At 46.3% G+C, this 1,981-nt stretch overlaps 1 protein-coding gene across 2 annotated transcripts in view; it reads right to left on the bottom strand.

The window, feature by feature from the left end:
* Nucleotides 1–347: 347 nt before the first annotated feature.
* LOC123167139 (uncharacterized) overlaps nt 348–1,981 on the bottom strand; it is an 8,637-nt gene continuing 7,003 nt past the window's right edge. For both annotated transcript variants that reach the window (XM_044584970.1, XM_044584971.1), the window contains exons 7-8: nt 964–1,049; nt 348–872 (exon numbers count right to left, since the gene is read on the bottom strand). In XM_044584970.1, coding sequence (XP_044440905.1) covers nt 653–872; nt 964–1,049 — 306 coding nt within the window. In that variant the 3' untranslated portion in view covers nt 348–652. The remainder of the gene's footprint in view (nt 873–963; nt 1,050–1,981) is intronic.

Raw genomic sequence — 1,981 nt, 5'->3', positions numbered from 1 at the left:
CACCTGTTCCCCTCAAGGTTTGGTGAACAATGCGATCAAGTTCAGGGTTCAAGAGCGAGTGACATACCACCTCCGATTCTGATTCCGCTCTGTATCCTGCAGGCATCGGAATACAGGAGATTTCACAAATTTTTTTTTTGAAACGGACAGGAGATTTCACAATAGATGTTGTAGGGATATGGAACAATTCCTAGAACTACATAGCACCAACTTCCTGTTGATTGATTAGCTTGTCAGAAAAATATAACTTTTGCTATTCATCACATGAACACACCACCAGCATAAAAAGGAGTCACAAGTACCTGTGGATTATCAGGTTTAAGAAAGAAACACTCTGGACGTGGAAATGATTAACATGAATCGGATATATCTCCAGATTTTTCTTTTTCATTTCAATCTGTTTCTAATATCGCAGCTGCAAAACCTTACAACCGTGTAACTTGCGCGTTTAGTTTCCACGTCAGTTTGTTACCAAAATTCTGCTCTTGAAGGTAAGCCGTAGCATCAACGCTAACAAAATGAACACCGAAGAGTGATGAATTAGTGACCTAAAGGATCTATATGAGCAATTCTCCTCCAATTCTGCAAAAAAGATCAAATAAGCCTTCCAAGGAAATATCATGATCTCTGCCGAAACTGCTAGCATCTTTAACTATATGCAGTCTCTTCTATGTCTCTGCTTTCGAGTAATTGATCGACCCAGGCGAACCCGTCGCACGGTGAGAGCGTCTAGCAAGATATCAAGCGAGCACTCTACTGCCTCGGCTTGCTCTTCCAGTTTAAAAGCGCTGAGCTCAGGCCGCATGTGCAGTTCTGAGAGGAGGCCGGCTGCGGCTGCTGCAGTGCAGGTACGATCCCATGCCGGCTGAGGTCTGTTTTACGGAAATATATCAGCAAAAGTAAGTGTAAGAGACACGAAGAAAACAACCGATAAAGACACAAAAAGTTTAGTTTTTAGCTCACCGCAGTTTATGCATCACCGATGCGCTCAGCATAGACAGTGAGATACAAGGTATATCTTCCTCCCCCCATATTGCAGTCCATCTCTCCTATAAACATCAGATTATTAGGACCCACTTAGCTGCTTGTCAGTTTTAACATGCTTTATTATACACTCCTGCTTAACACTCTGACTTTAACCTAGAGGTGTGAACTGGTGACCCTTGGGGCACCCTCTAACCCTCTTCAGTTCAACCAAATAAATTAAATTACCAAAATTACAGGATCCAGGCAGAAACTCCGCCTATGTTGTCTCAACATAGCCGGTCCCAAGCCCGGGTAAAGGAGGAGGGTTGTGATAGGCTTGGCGAGCCAATGTAAAAACTCAGCCATTCTTGTGAAGATGAATCCCAAAAGATTTTCGTTGGGGCGTAACCCTCTCAGCGACGCGCCACATCGGAACCCGGGTGTGCTGTCAAATGGGCAAGCCCCCCCCCCCCATTGGCGCGCCGTATCTTGATCTGGATACGGCGTCAAGTAAGCGAGGATCGGGTCGTCGCATCCTTAGTGGCGCGCTACATCGGCGCCCGGATGTAGTGAAAAATGAGCAAGGGTCTTCGCATTTGACTCGACGAGTGCGAAGGGTAAGGAAGCTAGCCGAGCCTAGCAGGGTTCGCTTAGGTAGCTGGAACGTAGGGTCTCTGACAGGGAAGCTTCGGGAGCTAGTTGATGCAGCGTTAAGGAGAAGTGTTGATATCCTTTGCGTCCAAGAAACCAAATGGAGGGGTCAGAAGGCAAAGGAGGTGGGGGATGTTAGGAAGTATTAGTATAGGTCTAGGAGTCCCTATTAGTCTATGTCTAGTTTCCTTGCACCTCAAGTCATGTGTAATATATATGCCCCTTGGGCCTTCAATAAAGATAAGTTGCTTTCCTAACATGGTATCAGAGCTTAGGTTTTTTTTTCGGGCGCCGCAACTCGCCCTCCCGATCGAGTTCTTCCTCTCGATCTCTCGATCCAATCTTGCTCGGGCCGCTGCCCTTC

The sequence above is a fragment of the Triticum aestivum genome, chromosome 7D, assembly GCF_018294505.1.
Source record: "Triticum aestivum cultivar Chinese Spring chromosome 7D, IWGSC CS RefSeq v2.1, whole genome shotgun sequence".
Lineage (NCBI taxonomy): Eukaryota > Viridiplantae > Streptophyta > Magnoliopsida > Poales > Poaceae > Triticum > Triticum aestivum.
This window is presented reverse-complemented; position numbering and strand designations above follow the sequence as displayed.